Source organism: Peromyscus maniculatus, chromosome 19 (assembly GCF_049852395.1).
Source record: "Peromyscus maniculatus bairdii isolate BWxNUB_F1_BW_parent chromosome 19, HU_Pman_BW_mat_3.1, whole genome shotgun sequence".
NCBI classification, from domain to species: domain Eukaryota; kingdom Metazoa; phylum Chordata; class Mammalia; order Rodentia; family Cricetidae; genus Peromyscus; species Peromyscus maniculatus.
The window spans coordinates 22,016,108-22,034,102 of record NC_134870.1 but is presented as its reverse complement, the minus strand read 5'-3'; the positions used below and the strand labels follow the sequence as shown (position 1 = coordinate 22,034,102).

The 17,995-nt window shown below is 40.7% G+C and overlaps 1 protein-coding gene across 9 annotated transcripts in view; it reads right to left on the bottom strand.

Moving 5' to 3' along the window:
- Positions 1-559: 559 nt before the first annotated feature.
- The window catches only part of Iws1 (interacts with SUPT6H, CTD assembly factor 1), a 44,137-nt gene continuing 26,701 nt past the window's right edge, over positions 560-17,995 (bottom strand). For 2 of the 9 annotated variants that reach the window (XR_013046009.1, XM_006977940.4), the window contains exons 13-14: positions 16,470-16,581; positions 10,943-11,287 (exon numbers count right to left, since the gene is read on the bottom strand). Coding sequence is in view for 4 of the 9 variants with exons in the window: in XM_006977940.4 (XP_006978002.1) it covers positions 11,156-11,287; positions 16,470-16,581 (244 nt within the window). In the remaining 5 variants the exon portion in view is untranslated. Of the gene's footprint in view, positions 706-1,103; positions 2,466-10,942; positions 11,288-16,001; positions 16,160-16,469; positions 16,582-17,995 lie in introns of those variants that run through there. The other 7 variants (XR_013046008.1, XR_013046007.1, XR_006065897.2 and 4 more) reach the window with 7 other exon arrangements.

The following is a 17,995-nucleotide window of genomic DNA, read 5'->3' as shown; positions in this document are numbered from 1 at the left end:
CAAGCTATAGATTTATAAAAATGGGTTAATTTAAGATATAAGAACAGTTAACAAGAAGCCTGCCACGGCCATACAGTTTATAAGTGATACAAGTGTCTGAGTGATTGTTTTATAAGTGGATTGTGGGACTGCGGGGCTTGGGGAACCTGGAGAGAAGCTCTCCAGCAACAGATTCCTGAGGTCTCCAGGATGGCAGTTAACTAGATCCCTCGAAACCTATACCTCCCACTGAGAGTGAGCCCACTGACTCCCAACTCCCCGTCCCTGCATCGTCCAATGACTGCAGGAAGTAGCTGGACATAAACCAGCATCCATATAGCCAGAGTGTGGGATGTTCAGGTGGAAGCTCCACCTCAGTCCCCCATCCCCCCATCTCTAGCTCTATCTCCAAACCCTGCCCCATCTCAGAAAACCTGCTGGAAGTTGGCTCTTTCCCTGGAGATGCTCAAGACCACACTTACAGGGTAAGTGTAAACTGTCCCCCAGAGAATGGCCATGTGGTTTTTTTGGTCTCTTCTTCCCGTCTCCTCTCTGGGGGTCGAAAAATCATCTGAGAGCATTTTACTCATTAAACCCAGACTTTTAATTGTTAATTCGGTTTGATTTGGATTACGGTGTCAGCAGAGAGGCTTAATATCAGGGTACAGAAATTTTTCAGGTAGCAGATGGCAGGCAGAAACAGCAGCTGAGAGCTCACATCTTTATCTGCAAGAGGAAACAAGAGAGAGCTAACTCAAAATGGCATCAATCTTTTGAAACCTCAAAGCCCACCCCAGTGCTATATTTCTTCCAGGAAGGCCGCACCTCCTAACTCTATAGAGACAGCCACCAACTGTGGACCAAGTTTTCAAATGCCTTCAGCTTCTGGAGGACATCTCATTCAAATCACCACATTCCACTCCATGGCACACACAGGCTTATGGCCACATCATAGTGCAAAATGCATTTAGTCAAACTTCAAAAGTCCCCATAGTCTTCCAGTCTCAACACACTTTAAAAGTCCAAAGTTTCTGAGACTCAAGGGAATTTTTTAATTGGAACCCCCTGAAAAATCAAAAGCAATTACATACTTCCAACATACAATGGCACAGAATATATATTACCATTCCAAAATTGAGGAATCACAGCATAGTGAAGAAATACTGCACCAAAGGAAGGCCAAAACACAGCAGGGCAAACCTCCAAATCCTGTAGCTCCATGTCTGATGTCAAAGGGCTTAAATGGCCCTCCCCTTTTGGCTTTGCTGCCTCTAAGACAGATCTTTCTTTCTCAGGTGGGTTCCACTTTTTGTATGAAGCTCTCCTTGGCAGATATGCCTTGGCTCTGGCACCTCTAACATCTTGTGGTCTTCCGTGCAATTCACACTTGACTTCCACATGCCTGGCCCCAGTGGCTCTCCTTGACTGTGGAGGCAGATTCTACAACTCCTTTACGTGTGTGTCCTTCATGACTCTAAGCCAGAACTCGATGGCTGACACTGACATTTTGTTAATTCCTTAGGTCTTTTCCTTTCACAAGTTGGAAGTTCAGCTGAGTGAGGTCTTGGCAAGAGGGCAGCCATTCCAATGCAGATTTGGCCTCCCTTAACAGTTACAGTCTGTCTTCTAGCACAAGCCTTGACTATAACATTATCTTTGCCAGTATCCTTTTCCTCTCCAAGCTTTACATTTTGTCTTTCTTTCTGCCCTATTTGCTCTTCATTGTAGACCTGCAAAAAAACAATTTCTAATAACCACAAAACAGAGTTAGTTTATTAGGCTGTTTTGAAATCTCCTCTGTCAAAGACATTAGTCTATTCCTTTTAAATTGAACCTCAGGAAAGTTCTTACAAAAAGAGAAGGCCACCATATTCTTTGCCAAATATTATAAGAATGGTCTCCAACTCAGTTGCTTATATTGTTCCCCTCTGAGAACTTGTGAGGTAGGCCACTATAGTTCACGCTACTTTCATTAAAGTTCCTACTAGAATGGCCCATTAAGCTCTGCTTACTGCATCCAATGGCTTTTCTAGTCCAGAGTTCCAAAGGCTTTCACATTGCTCCAAACCACATGGTCAAAGTCTATCACAGTAATACCCCTCTCTTGGTACCAACTACATTACTTTTCTATTGTGATAAAACTCCATGACCAAGGCAACTTGTAGGTGGTTTATTTTGGGCTTACGGTTTCAGAGGGTTGGAATCCATGATGACAAAGTCATGACAGCAGGTGACAGGCATGAGGAGCAGCTGAAAGTGCGCATCTTGAACCATGAGCAGCAAACAGAAGGTGGTAACTCAAAATGGCATGAGTCCTTTGAAACCTCAAAGCCCACCTCCAGTAATATACTTCCAGCAAGGTCACACTTCTTAACCTTCCACAAACAGCCACCAACTGCAGACCAAGTATTGAAATGCCCCAGATTTATGGGTGTTGCGTAGCAGTTTCCTCTGAGATTGACACATTCCATCTCCCAGGGAAGGTCCTTAAAACAGAAAGCAAATAACTCAAAATAGCTTCAAGAAGTCTCTGAGACTGACCAGATTTATTAGGCCCTTTCATTCCAGGCATAAATAAGGTTGGCTGAGCGTCACTCTCGGATGAGCCAAGCTGCAAAGATGACTGAGAGAGGCCAAGCTGCAAAGAAGACTTAGACCAGACCAGCTGTCTGGAGTAGAGACTGGTTGAGCTGTCTGGAAGAAGGGCCTTAGATTGGTAAGGACACTCTCTAACCTGTTGAGTTCTCAGCTTTTGTGAGCTGTCACCCATGCTGAGTGGGCTTTGGTCATGCAGCTGTCTTTGAGTCATTTCTGCTCCTGTGACCTCAATAAAACTCACTGGTTCACCAAGTTGGATTTCAGTGGTATCCATATTTTTGGTCTGTCATGGGCTCTCTATCTGTGGTGAGCAGACAGGTGTGTGTTACATCTCCCCAGAAACATCTGTCACACAATAACTGGTCTTCAAAAAGGAGTGAGAGGACAGGGGAAACAGAGGGCTGCTGGACTCAGTAGGTAATGTGTTAACTGTGCCAGCCTAAAACAATGAGTTCAATGCTTAGAATCCATGAAAGGCAGGAGAGAACTGATTCTACAAAGTTGTCCTCTGACTTTTACATATGCTATGCAGTGCCCTTGCATACATACATCACACACACATGAAATAATATGTATTTTTAGTGAGGGAGAAATGAAGAAAGCAGAGGAAGTTCATTATCACCAGACCTACCTTTAAGAAATACAGAAGAAAGGGGTTGGAGAGATGGCTCAGGGGTTAAGAACACTGGCTGCTCTTCCAGAGGTCCTGAGTTCAATTCCCAGCAACCACATGGTGGCTCACAACCATCTGTAATGAGATCTGGTGCCCTCTAATGGCATATAGGGATACATGCAGACAGAACACTGTACACATAATAAATAAATTTAAAAAAAATATACAGAAGGGAATCCTTCAAGTTGTAAAGAAATACCAGGCATAAACTCAAAGCTATATAAGAATATAAAATTTTCCTCTAATAATAAACACACAAACAGAAAAACTAGTACTATAGTAATTTTGGTTCACAACTCTTTTTATTCTTTAACATTATTTAAAATAGAAAAGCATAGAAAGTTATAAACTGGTTCTTGGACACACATTATGCTATTTGTGACATTGATAATGTAAAAAAGGGGAATAGAGCTATAAAGAGAAGAAGCTTTGTATGTGATGGAAGCTATTAGTTTAAAATAGATTGTTGTAACTTTAGGATGTTTCATGTAAACCTCATAAAAACCGCATATATAATATACACAAAAAGAAATGAAAGTAAATCAAACAAGCCACTATAAATATCAACTACACACACACACACACACACACACACACACACACACACACACACCAGTAAAAGAAGAAATGAAGGGCAAAAAACTGTAAGACATAGAGAACAACAAAATGGCAAGAGTGAGCCCTTTCCTTTAATAGTTACAATAGTTACTTTGTCAATGGATTTAGTTACCAAGTAGAATATACAGCTTGGAAGAATATGTTCAAGACCCAAGATTCAACTATATATTTTATACAGGAGACTCACTTTAGAAGTAAACACACTAAATTGATAGAATGAAAAGTATGTCCCATTCAACTATAGTAACCCAAAGAGGGAAGTAGCACACAAGACACAGGAAAAAAAAGGACTTCAGTCAAAGCTGCTTCAAGAGACAAAGGCAATTACATAATGAAATAAGGATATTTATATCACCAATCAGACACAGCAATTATCAATAAAGACATGCCAACTAAAATTGCTAAGTGTATAAAGGAAATATTGACAGAGAACTATGGAAGAAATAAAACTGTTCAAGGGTTACATATAGAATAGTAAGGCAGATAAACAAGAAAAAACAAAACTTGAACACCACCACAGACTATTTGGACTTCAAAACACATATACAGAGCACATCACCCAATAAGCAGAAAACACATTTTTGTCAAGTGCATGTGGAACACTTCCCCAGATACATCAGGGACACAAAGAGCCTTAACACATTAAGGGAAACTACAAACCCCACAAACGTGTTAAATAAATAGGACCCTCACCCCAGACAGAGTTTCTCTGTGTAGCCCTGGCTGTCCTGGAACTCACTCTGCAGACCAGGCTGGCCTCAAACTCAGAAATTAGCCTGCCTCTGCCTCCCAAGTGCTGGGATTAAAGGCGTGCGCCACCACCACCCAGCTAAATAGGACATTTTTAAACAACTGATGGTTGAAAGAAGAAATCACCAGGGAAATTAGAACACTCCCTGAAACAAACAAACAAACAAACAAACAAACAAACAACCCACAAAATAGCAGAAGTGTTGGGGTACACCAAAAGCAATGCTGAAATTTATGGCTATGCAGCAAGGTTCTCAATAGCTGAATTTTATTCTGCAAGGAACAAGGAAAAGAGCAAGCAAGCAAGCAAACAGATCAGAGGAAAAATAACACAATCAACAACTGGTCTTTCAAATAACTGACATAACTGACAAACTTTCAGCTACATTGGCTAGGAAAGGGGAAAAAAGCTCAACTAACTAAAGTTAAAAACCAATGAGGACACTGGGCTAGGGAGATGGCTTAGTAGATAAAATGAGTTCGGATCCTTGGAAAAATCTAAGCAGGGTTATGGCTCTCTGTAATCCCAGGACTTAAGAGACAGAGATGGGGGATCCCTAGGGCAACATGACTAACTGGTCTAGCCAGTTGGGGGCTCTATATTCAATAAATAAAGTAGAGATAAAGGAAGAGACCCTGTCCCCTGCATATATATGTGCACACACGTGAATACATGTGAATACACATACACACAGTGATGTACCTTTAAAAGGGGTGGGGATATCATGACAGGTTTTCCAAGAATGAAAATGAAGCACTATAAACTGTATCTCATCAATATATCCACTGGATAATAGATGAAATAGAAAAACCACCAACTTTGATTCATGAAGAAATATAAATCTACATAGGCAGCCCTCTAACTAGTAAGATTACATCTACTATCAGAACCTTCCCAGCAAAGGAAAGCTCAGGACCACATGACAGTAAATTCTACCAACCATTTAAAGAACAGTATTTTTTTTTCTATTTGAGACAGGTTCTCGACATAGAGTCTTGGATGACCAGGCTGGCCTTGAACTCAGAGATCCTCCTGCCTCTGCCTCCCAAGTGTTGGAATTAAAGGCATGCACTACCATGCCTGGCCAAATTAAAATTAATTCTGACAAATTATTCTGAAAACTTGCAAAGGAGGAAGCATTTCCAAAGTATGAGGCCAGCACTACCCTGATACCAAAACCAAACAGGTACAACAATAAAACTACAGTTCAAAGTGCTACAAAAATCCTTAAAAACAAAACAAAACCATAATCACAACAAAAAAAGCCTAACATGGACTACCAAGCCTGGTAACCTGAGTTTGATCTTCAGAACCCACAAGGTAGAATGAAAACTGACTCATATTATCCTCTGCTACACAATCACACACACACACTAAATGTAACTTAAAAAATTACTAGCAAACAGAATTCAACAACACATTAAAGGGATTATGTGGGGTTGGAGAGATGATGGCTCAGTGGTCAAGAACGCTGGCTGCTCTTGCAGAGGATCCCAGGTTTAATTCCCAGCACCTGCATGGCAGATGACAACCATCTTATTAACTCTAGTTCCAACTCTAGTACCTCTTACGGTCTCTATGGGCACCAGGCACACATACGGTGAACACACATATATACATGTAAGTAGATATCCACACACATAAAATAAAATAAAACTTTTTCAAAAAGTATTAGGTATTATGTCACAATTAAAAAGGAACTGCTGACAGAATGTTAGGATGATGTGGCATAACAACAATACCAAAAATCGAGGATGGGTTGGGGTGATAGCTCAGTTTGTAAAAGTAGATTGCCTTATAAGCAGGAGGACATGAGTTCGAGCCCCCAGGATCTAGGAAAATTCACATGTGATGGAGTACATTTATAATCCCAACACAGGGAAGCAGAGAAAGGTGGATGCCTGGGCCTTACTGGCCAGCCAGCCAAGCCTATTTGGAGAGTTCCAGGACAGTGAGAGACCCTGACTCAGAAAACAAGAAATGAGCACCTGTGCAACAGGCACTCATGCATACATATGTATAATTGAAAACACACACACACACACACACACACACACACACACACACACACACACAAACACACACACAGTGAAATACATGGTATCAAGATGAAGAAAAATCCACAATGATTTCAAATGATACAGAAAAAGCATTTCACAAAATTCAATATCCTGTCGTGATAAAAACTCAATAAATTAAAAGTAGAAGTAAAGACAAAAACACAAAAGTCTACAATACTCAGTGAATAAAGACAAAGCCTTTTCTTTAAAGCCAAGAAAACAAGAATGTCCATTTTCATCACTTGTATTCAACGTTCTACTAGAAATTCTAACAATCAGGCAAGAAGAGGAAGTAAGGTATCCAAATAGGAAGGAAGAGATAAAATTACCTGTTCCATTTGCTCATACTAAAGAACAATGATCTTAAATGGACATTAAGAAAATTATTCAATTTAGAATAACATCACAAAGAATTAAAACACTTAGGAATAAATTCAACCACGGACTTCAAATGGAAAGACATTTTCTGGTTGAGGACCAGAATACTTATAATTGTTAAAACTCAGTACTACTTCAAATGGCAGATTTAAAACAATCTGTTAAAAATCCATTGATGGCTACAGAGTAGTCACCCTAGAATTCATATAAAACCTCAAGGAACCCCAGATAGCCAAAACAATACCGAATAGAAAAGCAGAGGGGACAAGAAGATGGTTCTTCAGGTAAGTGTCTGCTGTGCAAGCCTGATGACCACAGAACTCAGGCCGAAGAACCTACTCCCAAAAGTCATCCTCTGACTTCCACATGCAGCTGTGGCATATGCCTGCACACATCCATACAATTTTTTCTCTTAATTTCAAGGAACCCCAAACAACCAAAACAATGTTGAAAAGTGAATAGATCATATATTACTTCAGAATTTACTATGAAGCTCCAGTAGCCAAAACAGTATCATGGGTTTAGAAAGAACAAAACATCAAAAGGAATGAAGTAAAATACAGAAATAAACCCTCATACAGACAGCCAAATCAGTTTTGAGAAGGGATCCAGAGCCATCAATGCGGAAGGGACAATCTTTTCAACAAATGATGTAAGGAAATCCATATTCCTAAGAATAAAAGCAGACCCTTTTATAACAATTATCTCAAAAATGGATCAAAATCTTTTTTACATAGCTCTTACATAAAGCTATGTAACTCATTTGGTGATACCACAGCATAGGAAATAAGTTACATCAAAATTAAAATTACTTTTGTACCAAAGAACATGATCAAGAGTCAAAAGGACAGGAGAGACTATTTGTAAATCATGCATCTGACAAGGCATTTATACATGTATATCTAAAAAGGCTGGTAAGATAATTCAGTGGTCAAAGTGCTTGCTGCAAGTCTTGTAACCTGTTCATCCTTAGAATCTACGTAAAAGTGGAAGGCAAGAACTCCATAAACTCATGATTTTCCATAAGCATACCATGGTACAGGTGTCCCCATTCATAATAAATTAAAAAGTGGGTTCCTAGAATAGTCTAAATAAGAGGCAGAAAGCAGAATGAAGTTGTCAAGAGCTGGAAGAAGCTAAGGGTTTTGTTTGTTCATTTTGAGGCAGGATTTTTGCAGACTTAGCTGTCCTGGAGCTCACTATATAGACTAAGATGGCTTTGAACTCAGAGCTCCTCCTGCCTCTGCCTCCTTAGTGCTGGGATTAAAGGTGCATGACACCATGCCCAGCCTACAGCTAAATTGTGTTAAGACGAAGATTTCTGGAGATGGCTTTTCACAATATGAATTCAGCCAATGCACCTCAACTGTATAGTTCAGATACAAATCTTTTACCAAAATGAAAATATTTTACAAAAAAACCTGAGTGACTAGGCAACATTCCATACAAGAGGTCAAAATTAACATGGCCAGTCCTGAGACAAACTGTCCAGGCTGGCTTTATACTTATTAGGTAGCCAGGTGTCTGTGGTGCATGCCAAGCAAGCATTCTACCAACAGAGCTGCATTATTCAGGCCCTAAAAACCATGTTATGCTTAGATATCTGGAGCTTAAGAGGAAAGCTTGCCTATAAGCTACTCACATGGGCTGCAAAAGAAATCATAGAGAGAACATAATGAAAGTGGCAGGACGGGAAATGTTGACGAGTATTATTATATGGGAGCTATTTCGGTATTCTGAAGATTCAGTAAATAGGAATTAAAAAGGCAATGGGTCAGGCTTGGGACGCCCCTAAAAAAGACACACAGCAAAGATAATTTAAACTTAGTAATTTCTCTTTAAACAGTGTAGAACCTCCCATCCCCTCGAACTCCAGGGTATGGTTTCATCACTTGCTTGCTGTATTTACCTTACCTAACACTGTGGTAAGTGGAGCTCATCCCAAGACACCAAAACTTGAATAATTCTCAAAATCCTCCTGTTCATGTTTAGAACTGATTTGTGGTTCATTATATACTCTTTATCACTTTTAGCTAATGGAATCAAACAATGCTAGGGGTGGTCTGCCTCCACCTAGTGCTGAGCTGCTTTGTGAGTCCTTCTGCGTCAGCCCACCTGCTCTCCTATGCAGAGTACTCATGGGCTTTGACAGGCTCTTCCCCACCCCCAACCCCATTTTGGGTTTTTGAAGACAGGGTCTCTCTGTGTAGTGCTGGCTGTCCTGGAACTCTCTATGTACACCAGGCTGGGATTAAAGGCATGAATCATAGGGCCTGGCTTTAAGATTTTACTTTTCTGGTTGTGAGCCTCGCCTTTAACGGCTGAGTCATGTGTGTGCAGGTGCAGAGGCCAGAGGAGGGTGCTGGATCCCCTAATGCTGGAATTGCAGGCAACTGTGAGCTGTTCAACATGGGTGTTAGGAATAGGTCCTCTGCAAGAACAGCAAGTGCTCTTTATCACTGAGTCCTTTCTTCTAGCCCCCCTTTTTTATTGGGGGAGGGGGTTCAAGACACGGTTTCTCTGTATAGCTCTGGCTGTCCTAAAACTCTTTATGTAGACCAAGTTGGCCTTGAACTCAGAGATCTTCCTGCCTCTGCCTCCCAGTGCTGGGATTAAAAGTGTGCACCACCACACCTGGCTTGAGAGGTTCTTACAGAGTTTTAGTCCATGAAATCCACATTCCTTCAACTGTCCAGAGGTCAGTTTTTTTTTACATTAATTTTACATTAATTACAAAAAGGATTTTTTTGTAATTAATGGGTTACTGATAAAACTTCCTTGATCTACAGAAATCTCTCATGATTTTTAAGAATTCTAAAAATTGAACAAGAAACCCAAACTGTGTTTCTCCCTTTTCTATTTGCCCAATTGCTATATGTAACTGAGTAACTTTCAATTTAAGAGTTTCTTAACCTTTTCTTTCCACGGCTTAACTCCCAAGATTAAAAAAAAAAATCCCTACTAAGAGAAACAAGAAGTAAGTTTGTTGTACTTCAACCCCAACTGGGATACCATAATCTTTATTTGAACAGGGTCTTGCTACGTGTCAGGCTGGTGGGGGAACTTCCAATCCTCCTGCCTCTACTTCCAGCGGGCTACACAATTCAATTCTGATACCAAATGCTCAGGGTTAATGTAAGAATCCACAGTGCTAGGAATCAGGCTTCCTCCACAAGACTGCCTCGACCTCAGACATGAGCTGCAAGTCCTATCTTCAGGCCATCAACATTCCAGGATGGCTGTAAAGTGGGACGTTCCCAAGAACTTCTTGGTTTAACAGTTTGCTGAAAGATTCGCATAACTCAGAAAAGTACTATGTCTTTCAATAAAAAATTGTAGTTATGACCAGTCTTACTAAAAAAGACACAAATTCGGCCAACCGGGTCAATGAAAATTCAGGAGTGGTCTAGAGGGTGATGCAGAGCTTCTGTGCCCTTGCTCTCCTGGCACATCAACACAGTTGCAGTGTCCAGAGCATTTAAGTCTTGCCATGTAATCCAGGCCAGCCTCAGACTCATGATCCTCAGTTCGACATCAGTCTCCCAAATGTTGGAATTACAAGCGTGCACGGCACCTGGCTCGTCCAGAGTTCTTTACTGGGGCCTCACTACAAAGGCATGATTGACTAATCAAACAGGCAATGTGACTACCCCAAGCGTATTTCTGGTGACCAGCCTCCACCACAGAGCAATCTCAGGGGCCTACAATGAACCAAATCAAGAGTATAACAAAGATATTTCAAGAACCCTAAGGGTTTGAGATATTCCTTGTTGGGAGCCTGGGATAAAGCCCAGACAAATTCCTCGTCATATCACACACAACAGAAAGGACTGTTTTTTTTTGTCCTCACAGAGAATTTCTCTAAGACAATGATGAGACAACCCCCCAAAACCAGAATGAAATTTTATTACGTACAGTTTATAGAAGCAGGAGTAGTACTCTTCTGTACAAAGTAGACAACAACTGGTCTTAAATACAACGGAGAAAAACGTTAGTCCTACGACCACAGGTAGAGACACACTAAAACATTGAAAAGTATCTTCTTTCTTGATAGTCCATTGTGCATTTTTTAGAGATGGGGATGTGTCCCAGGCAAGGTCACAATGGCATTTTATTGCCTTCGATGCTGATTTTCACTGCATGTGCAGATCTGCTTTTTTTCCTGATATCTGTGAACTTTCTCATCTGTTTATCCAGTCGACTGATACCTTTCTTGGAGGTTGCCTGAAACTAAGATTGGGGAAAATTGAAGAACAAATTATTGAAATATGTAAACCTAGCAGTCAGAGAGCCTGAAGCTTAACAATAACCAGAACATACTTTGGTGACCAGCAGAACAGAGCAAGCGTTTAAAAAAAAAAACAAAAAACTATCGACCTCTCAGTGATGACAACTGGTTGTGTTGTTGTCTATGCTTTATTTTTAATTTTGTCACAGCCCATAGAAAGTTCTAGATGACAGAATTTCATCAATGACATCTGACTATATGTGCTAACTACTTGACATATGACTTTAAACAGTGCTGGTACTAAAAAACACAAAGAAAAGTCATTAGAGAAAGACTTTAAACATAACCAACACAGGCAAATCTTGAGGTGCTGAAGTTCTAGATTCAGCCTTGGGGTGAGTCTCTGCTCTGCTTCAGCAGGATCCAGAATCCTATGCAAACTATACCTGGTGGTCTCTACTACTAACAGGACATCTCCTACTTGCTTTTACAGTTAAAGGCTTAATTGAGGTTTTTTGTTGTTGTTTTGCTTTATTAAAACATATATTTAAAAAATATTTTGAATATTGCATGTCTTATATGTGGTTCCCAAGGACCTGACAGCTTTTATAAAATAAATCTGGAAAAGTCTATCACTGATGTCAAAGACCAGTGTGAGTTCTTGCTAACTGTAGCTAAAAATTCAGATGTTGAGAATGGTGAGTGTGGTGGTTTGAATGAGAATGGCACCCACAGGTTCATGTATTTGAATGCTTGGTCACCAGGAAGTGGAACTGTTTGAAAGGATTATAAGGATTGGGAGGCGTGGCCTTACTGGAGGAAGAAGTGTGTCACTGCAGGGGGGTTCTGAGGTTTCCAAAGCCCATGCCAGGCCCAGATTCTCTCTTTGCCTGTGGATTAGGATCTACCTCTCAGCTATGCTCCAGTGCCATGAGTGCCACCATGTAAGCAAGCCCCTAATTAATTGCCTTCTTTTACAAGAGTTGCCTAGGTCTTGGTGTCTCTTCACAGCAACAGAAGAGTGACCTTCCCTGCTGGCGACATTGCCATGAAGGCTGGTGTGGGTTATGGGGCAGTGGGGAAAGAGGAGAAACAGTCATCCACGGCATTATCCATCAGTAAACCTGAGTGCTACAATACCGACTTGCCACTGGTGCAATAACGGCATGACTATCTTTCTCAGAACCACTTTCTCAGTCCATCTGAGAGAATTTATTCGTGGTACTGTAAACCCGACCAAAACCCACAGCTTGGGAGGCCATATGCCCTAGGAGGGGAATCTATTACTATTGTGTTGCTACACTGTCATGTTGTCAAAGTGCCTTTAAACATCCATGGTTATACTCTTAACATTAGTCCTGCTCTCAGTCTTGGTCAGAGAAGCTTTTTTCTACAGTGGGCATTAGTTAATGTAGTGACTCATAATTAGTCAAAATGCTGAGAATGAGTGACTGTTCAGTCGTTAGCCATATAATAGATAACTGTATCAACACCCCTAAGGCTCAGGGAACACAGAGGAAGAGGGGTGGAAAGAATGTTAAGAGCCAAAAGATGGGGAGGAGTGCTGTGAAATGCTGTCTTGTGGACATGACATGAGCGTTGTATTCATTCATGAGCTCATTGCAGCTATGGTTACCTGCCCAAGATTACGCCAATAGGATCAGCCAGCATTCCAGCAGATAGCAGAAACTGGACTCAATGACTTACAAAAACTATATATAAATTGGGGATAGTGAGATGGCTCAGCAGGTAAAGACACTTTCTGCCAAGCCTGATGACCTGAGTTTGATTCTCAGAACCTAAGTGGTAGAAGCAGGGAACCAACTCCTAAGAGTTGTACTCTGACATCCAGAGGTACATTGTGGCACACACACCCATACATGTGCAAGCACATGCACAAACAAGGAAATTAAAAACCAAAACTAAAAATCTACAGAAGGAGAAGATATGAATGCAGGAAAGGTGTATGGGTACCCAGAAAGACAAGGGAGAGGATATTGGGGGGTTGGGGTGGGGGGAGGAAGATGTTTTGTGTACATGTATGAATTGGCAAAGAATATTACAAAATAAAAAAGAATGGTGAATGACTAGTGACAGGTGTTTTTCTTTTACTTCTCCCCAAATATTTACTACTAAATCACCTCCAAAGTTATAGTCTCAGAAACACCAAAGAAGGTAAGCTAAAGACTCTCCTGAAGTTGTGTACTATGAGCCTTCTTAGTCCACTCAAGGTCTCAGCCTCACCCTAATATGAAGCTATTTCTTTACCAGTCAAGGAACCAGCTTTCTATGGCATTCTTGAAGTTTTCTAGGAATATCCCATTTCCACATTATTCAATAGTTGGCACTGGTACTCTCAGCATAAAAATTCACTGTCAGATGAGAAAATGTTGCATTACCAGTATAACATCCCTTTAATTTTTGTACAAGGAGTTGGAGGCCTTACTGCTCCAATCTCTGACAATTACCCGGCTCCCTGAAGCTCTACATACCAAGCTGGACTTCTCTTTGCTCACTCCTAGGATCTTCTCTAACAGCTTGAACCCTACAGGATCTGTTTGGCATCAGCACCAAGGACACACCAGGCTAGTGCCAGACTACATCTGCTCACTGCATATATGTAACCTGCAAAGTTGCTCAATGATCTAAGGTTCATTACAGACATCCAGTACCTAACACGTCAAATCCAATGATCTTCATTTCCTGATTCATCAGTTCTGTAACATTCCTTTGGATGTTAGGAAAGCCATAATGTTTTTATCAAGAGGAAAAAAAAAAAGCCTGTAGAAGACTAGCAAGGAATGTCTGCTAAAAACACAAAACAAAAATGGGGGGGGGTGGTTTACAACTATATGACAACACATTAAGTCACTAAGAATGGGAGTCAAATGGTTTTTTGTCATGTTAAGTTAAAACCAAACCTTTAAACTCAAGTTATAAGAGTATGATCACATTGCAGACTGAAATTTTTAAAAAGGCTAATGTTCATGCATGCATAAAAAGGAGCAAAAAGCTATAATCCAAAATGTAAACTTATATTGAGAGTATGTTATATTAATTTTATTTGTAATGCCTGCATTTTAAAACTTTAGATAAAAATATGCATTGCCTCTGCCATTTTTCTTTTTTTTTTTTGTAAATAGTTCCAGCATTCAGAGGCAGATAGGGGTCTCTGTGAGTTTGAGGCCAGCGTGCTCTACATAGCAAATTTTGGGCCAGCTAAAATTTTGTATCTCAAAATAAAGAAGTTTTAAAAATCAGAAATAAACAAATTAGTACATAGTCACATAAATCACAAAGACTATTACACTTAAAAAGTATAAATCTCCAATGTGGATTAATGAGAAATGAACAAAATGATATGTCAGTCTGGCTGGTAGAGCTACATTTTGGCCTAGATAAAAACCAGTAAATTATGACTGGAAATATAGGAAGGAAGCTCTCTCTTACACTGGAGAAAAATGACAGATAGCTCTCCTACCCCTGAGGATATGGGCTCACAGCCAGCCACAACAGTAGATGGGCACACAGCCCCTAGAAACATGGAGTCTGCTTCCAGAGCAGACTGGCCACCAAATTTTTATTACATTTTTGTGGCTACACTGTCATTTCCAATTTTCAAAAACAAAAGAACTAGGAAAGGAAATATGAATGAAGTAGCTAAAATGAGGGAGGGTACAGTGAGAAAATATAAAGCTAAAAAAACAAACAGTTGCCAGGCGGTGGTAGCACACACCTTTAATCCCAGCACTCGGAAGGTAGAGGCAGGCGGATCTCTGTGAGTTCAAGGCCAGCCTGGGCTAGAGTGAGTTCCAGGAAAGGTGCAAAGCTACATAGAAAATCCGTCTTGGAAAAAAAAATGTTAATAAAGGGATAGCAAGGAGAAATGAACACTGATTTAGATATGGAACAAACCAGAAAAAAGGGAAGTACAAGTAGAGGAAGATGTCCTCTGCGTAAAACTAAGTCCTTTACTTGTTTATAGTTAATTGCACATCACAGCAATGTCAAGTGGCAGCACATGAGTGGACTGAAGGAAGCTAAGGGAGAAGCACAAAAAGCAGCAGCAGACACTGCACCCAGCATCAAGCTGTCACTCCGGCCTTAGTGTCAGCGGCTTATGGCCAGGTGATGGATACCTGTGCATCTGCATGCCCAGCAAAATGTTTTATATAAAGAATTCTTGACAAATGCTATAGGAAAAGTCACTTCCCATCCACAAAAAATCCACTAAGCAGTTTGTATGCCTGTAATGCAGACTAAGATTCTTGGCCCAAATAAAAAGGCTTTTTTTCAGGCAGGCAGTAGTGGTGCACACCTTTAATCCCAGCACTCAGGAAACAGAGGCAGACAGATCTCCAAGCTCAAGGCCTGCCTGGTCTACAGAGTGAGTTCGAGGATAGTCAAGACTACACAGAGAAACCCTGTCACAAAAAAACCAAACAAATTTTTAAGGACTTTTTCATAAAAATAGGTAACAATCAGGAAAAATATAATGTTTACTGGGAAAGTAATGATCTATTAGTCTCTAGGATCCTGACATAGAAGGGGACCTCAGTGTGAACTCCTAAGGATTCAGAGGCCTTAATGTCTTAGAATGCTGCCCAAGAGCATTAATTCAGAAGCTGAATTCAGGCCAGGCCTTTTCTGGCTAAGAAAGCACATACTCTCTTGGCAATTCAAGCCCATGCATAGCTCATGCTTCCTTGGGAATACCTCTTGTATACACTCTGGCAGGGCCAGGACTACAGGGGCATTCTGTTGCCTTCAATGCTGAACTTGACAGCACGGTGCATTTTGCTGAGCCTCTTCTGTTCTGCAAACCGCCTCTTATGCTTTTCCAAACGACTTAGGCCCTTTTTAAGAATACCAGGCTAGAGAGAGTGGTTTGATGGGAGAAAAAGATTACCAAGAAACAGCATTTGGGTAATGTCTTCACTGATGACAGGGCAAGTGTTTATTCTGACAATTTCACAACAAACGTTTCAGCAGATGGAGAGAAAGAGAGAGAAGGCTCTGAGAAAGCAGATAAACTTTATTTCTCATGATTCTTTAAGTGAATGAATACCTAAAAGATCCTAAGACAGATCTTGTGAATGAAATAAACCATAACTGCTACACACATTATTAAACATAAAGAAAGGGGAAAATTCAAATGGTTTTGCTCTTCCTCTGCTCACTCACCCTGGATGACTCCATTTCTACATTCCACTTGGGCCTGACGACATAGTCCTTGTTTGACGGCATTGGAACTCTAGCACGGGCACAGAAGCCAGGATCTCCAGGTCTAAGAGCCCTGAGGAAGGGAAGAAAAACTAATTATTTAGCTGGCCACAGGAGTCTAAGCGAGATTTCACCCTTGTAAACCCAGGCCCATCACATTCAGCTGCAATGTTTCAATCCCGTCATCCCACCATCATACTGCTAGTGTGTGAACTACTCACTCTTCAATGCCAATTCCCTTTTTATATGAATTCTTGCTTCTCCTTGGCTTCAGATGTAATCATGCCCTGTCCTTTCCAAGGCTAGTCTCAAGAAAACTTTGTTTTTAAATTTCTATATATGAGCATTTGTCTTCATATATGTACATGTACTACTAGAAAAGGAAGTCAGGTCCCTTGGAACTGGAGTTACAGACCGTGTGAACCACAATGTGAGAGCTGGCAACCAACCGTAGGTCCTCTGCAATAACAGCAAGCGCTCTTGAGCCATCTCTCCAACGCAAATACTCTAAATCCTAAGTTCTCTAACCTAGTCTCAAGAGTCACTAGGCGATGAGGAAAAATTAGGTTGTCTAAATGACAACCTAATGGAGAAAACTTTTTGAGGTCACTACAAATTCCCTTGCAGTTATAAGAAGTAATCGAGACCCCAGTGTCTCTCTCAATAGTAACAACTTTCCAAAATATAGTGTATCACAGTGAGGACACTGACACTTTTATCTCCTTCACATTTCTCAGTTTTTCTTGTACTCATTCATGCTTATATTCAGACAACATTGAAAATAACCATGCCACACTAAGATTACAATTCTTAGTAAGTAGGGCCCTTCTGTCAGTGCCTGGGCATTTAAGCCATTCAATCTTTAGGAACTCCCCCTAATGTATGGAGAGCAGACTTATACCTGCTGGGAGTAGGGAGCAAACATCTATCCTCTTACCTCCAGGCTCTGTCCCAGCGAATAAGAACACATCTTCTCTACTGGCTCTTGGCTACACTCCTCTGCCAAACTGCTTAGTTCACTTCTTATTCTAGGCTCTAAATCGAATATTCCCCTCAGCTATGGAGATAACCATCAAATCTGTGTCGTGTCTAGCATGACAAGACCCCATGGTGTTGAAGAGTATCTCATTAAATATCTCACTCACAGTGAATAGCTTGAAAAAATAACTTACTACTGATTTCTTCAAATCTACTTACCCTTAGTTTTAGTGATCAGTAGTATCACTGTCTCCATACTCCGGTTTAAATATTTGGTTAGAATCTTCAATTGTAAGCCAACTTCTCCCTAAACATGTCACCAACTCTAAGCACTGCCTCTAGAATGTCTTCTCAGCCTTCTGCTACCCTCTGACTAACCCCATTTAGCTGTATCACTGCCTTCAGCCCACTGCTCTAGCTGTCCAAACAATGCCTTCTAATCAAATGTGACAGTTTCTCACAAAGGCTCAAAACCTTCTGCTGAATTATAAAGAGAAGCAAACCTTCCA